The following is a 1,983-nucleotide window of genomic DNA, read 5'->3' on the forward strand; positions in this document are numbered from 1 at the left end:
ATATTTGCCCCCCCTTACCAGAGTAATTAACATTAAAATATCACAACAAGAGGTTCTGCAAGCAGAACATCAGAAACTCTGAATTTAATCTGGATCAAACACAGCTGAAGACTGCTGCTTGTCCCCAACAGAACCAAAGACGGGGACGAGATGCGTCCAATTTCTGGTTTTGAAGCAGATTAGAGTATCTCAGGATGGAGGCCCACCTGGACTAGCATGTCTCTGGCCTCTTTGGTGAGCCAGTTGGGGTAGTAGGGAGTGTCGGTCCGGATGGATTGGAACAGCTCCTCTTCATCGCGGCCGTGGAATGGAGACTGACCGATCAGCATCTCGTAGAGCAGAACCCCAAAGGACCACCAGTCCACGGAGCTGTTGTACTTCTGACCCAGCAGGATCTGTTTGCGCCGGAGATAATCATCAACAAACCATTTCAACCTGAAGACTACAGAAGATCTCAGCATGTTTGGTCACCTCAGGAGCGATGTAGTCCGGGGTTCCGCAGAACGTGGAGGTGCGGGATTCCTCCTGCATGTTCTCCTTGCACATCCCAAAGTCTGCTATCTTTATGTGGCCGTCCGAGTCCAGCAGCACGTTGTCCAGCTTCAGGTCTCTGCAGAGGAGCAGAGCAAGCCGTCAGGGCGCCGTTCCTCCCAGTTGGTCTCCCAAAGCTCCCAGATCACCTACCTGTAGATGATTCCCTTAGAGTGAAGGAACTGGAGGCCACAGACGATCTCGGCAGCATAGAACCTGTACGACACAGAGAAGCTTGCATTAAATCCACCTCCTGCTCAGAACGTATTCACGCCTGATTAATCATATTGTCTAAAAGTTCCAGATCATCAAACTAATATTAGTGAAGCTGAGGAGAGATGCAGGTTCTGGTGATGAATCCCTAAACCGCCAGTTACTGAACCCAGTAGCTGGTGGTTCTGATACCGTGGAGAAATACTGACCCAAACTAACTTCAGCCTGTGGAAGGTCAAAGCGTCTTTAAGTCTGGGTTCTTTGAGGCTTTCCCTGCCTCCTTTTTGAAACGTCAGGATCTGACCCAGCATGGATAAAGACAGGGAGGACTGATTCTTCACATTTTTTAGGAAAGGCGAAAAAAATGAACAATCTGGGATTTACATGGTGTTAGGTTTATTCTTTATACATCATGTGCATTGCTACTTTTTTAGCCAGATTAGACAGAGCAGAAGGCCTTCCTTCACATTGTGGATGTCACTGTGTGTATTGAGGTCATCTAAATAGGAAAGCCTTCTTATGGACAGATAAGCATCCACCTGATGCAACACATAGACTCATGAGCTATAAGAAGGAGAAGATGACCTTGTTCTGGGCTCAATCTTTGCCGGACGCTCGCGGAGGTGATTTTTGAGCCCACAGCTGTGCTAGCTCCAAGCATTTTCTCTGTCCTGTAACGACCTGATTTGAAATAAACTCTGTTACTTTTTTTACTCCTGTTTTAAAGTCCTTTTTATATGGTTTTACCCAGTTTGAGTTAAGAGTAGTAAATAACTTGCTCCCAGGAAAAGAACAGGTGGGGAAGCCCCGAGGCGCAGCGGCCTTTTTAGGGGACATAACTTCCTCATTTAACAATGGAAAAAATATAATATAGTGTACTTTTTCTAGGTGTTTGGTAATTTCCGTAGTTGCTGTTAAATAAACACATTCTCAGAAAATAAATAGTTTTTATATATTAAAGCTTACTATATATACCTTTATTAGTGAGCTTTAATGACTGACTTCTCCATTATTAAACTGGTACATTATTTTTGCAAAACAGCTTTGCCTTCACAAAGCCTCAGAAGGGCAACACTTATGTACATAAGGTAAACCTGTTCATGAATTTGTTTTGTTTATATAGTGTTTTTATAATGTTGTTTTTTGTTATTGGCATTAATTAAAATATACTTGTTTGATAACTTAGTATATGTTATAATTAGGGATGCATGATATAACCGGCCCCCTATCGGTATCGGC

At 43.6% G+C, this 1,983-nt stretch overlaps 1 protein-coding gene across 1 annotated transcript in view; it reads right to left on the reverse strand.

The window, feature by feature from the left end:
* prkcq (protein kinase C, theta) overlaps positions 1 to 1,983 on the reverse strand; it is a 38,058-nt gene that overhangs the window by 8,412 nt on the left and 27,663 nt on the right. Inside the window, exons 13-15 of the mRNA XM_015402124.1 lie at positions 685 to 747; positions 472 to 610; positions 207 to 395 (exon numbers count right to left, since the gene is read on the reverse strand). Of these exons, the coding sequence (XP_015257610.1) occupies positions 207 to 395; positions 472 to 610; positions 685 to 747 (391 nt within the window). The remainder of the gene's footprint in view (positions 1 to 206; positions 396 to 471; positions 611 to 684; positions 748 to 1,983) is intronic.

This window comes from Cyprinodon variegatus, unplaced genomic scaffold, assembly GCF_000732505.1.
Source record: "Cyprinodon variegatus isolate N-32 unplaced genomic scaffold, C_variegatus-1.0 Scaffold1302, whole genome shotgun sequence".
In the NCBI taxonomy this organism is placed as follows: Eukaryota; Metazoa; Chordata; class Actinopteri; order Cyprinodontiformes; family Cyprinodontidae; genus Cyprinodon; species Cyprinodon variegatus.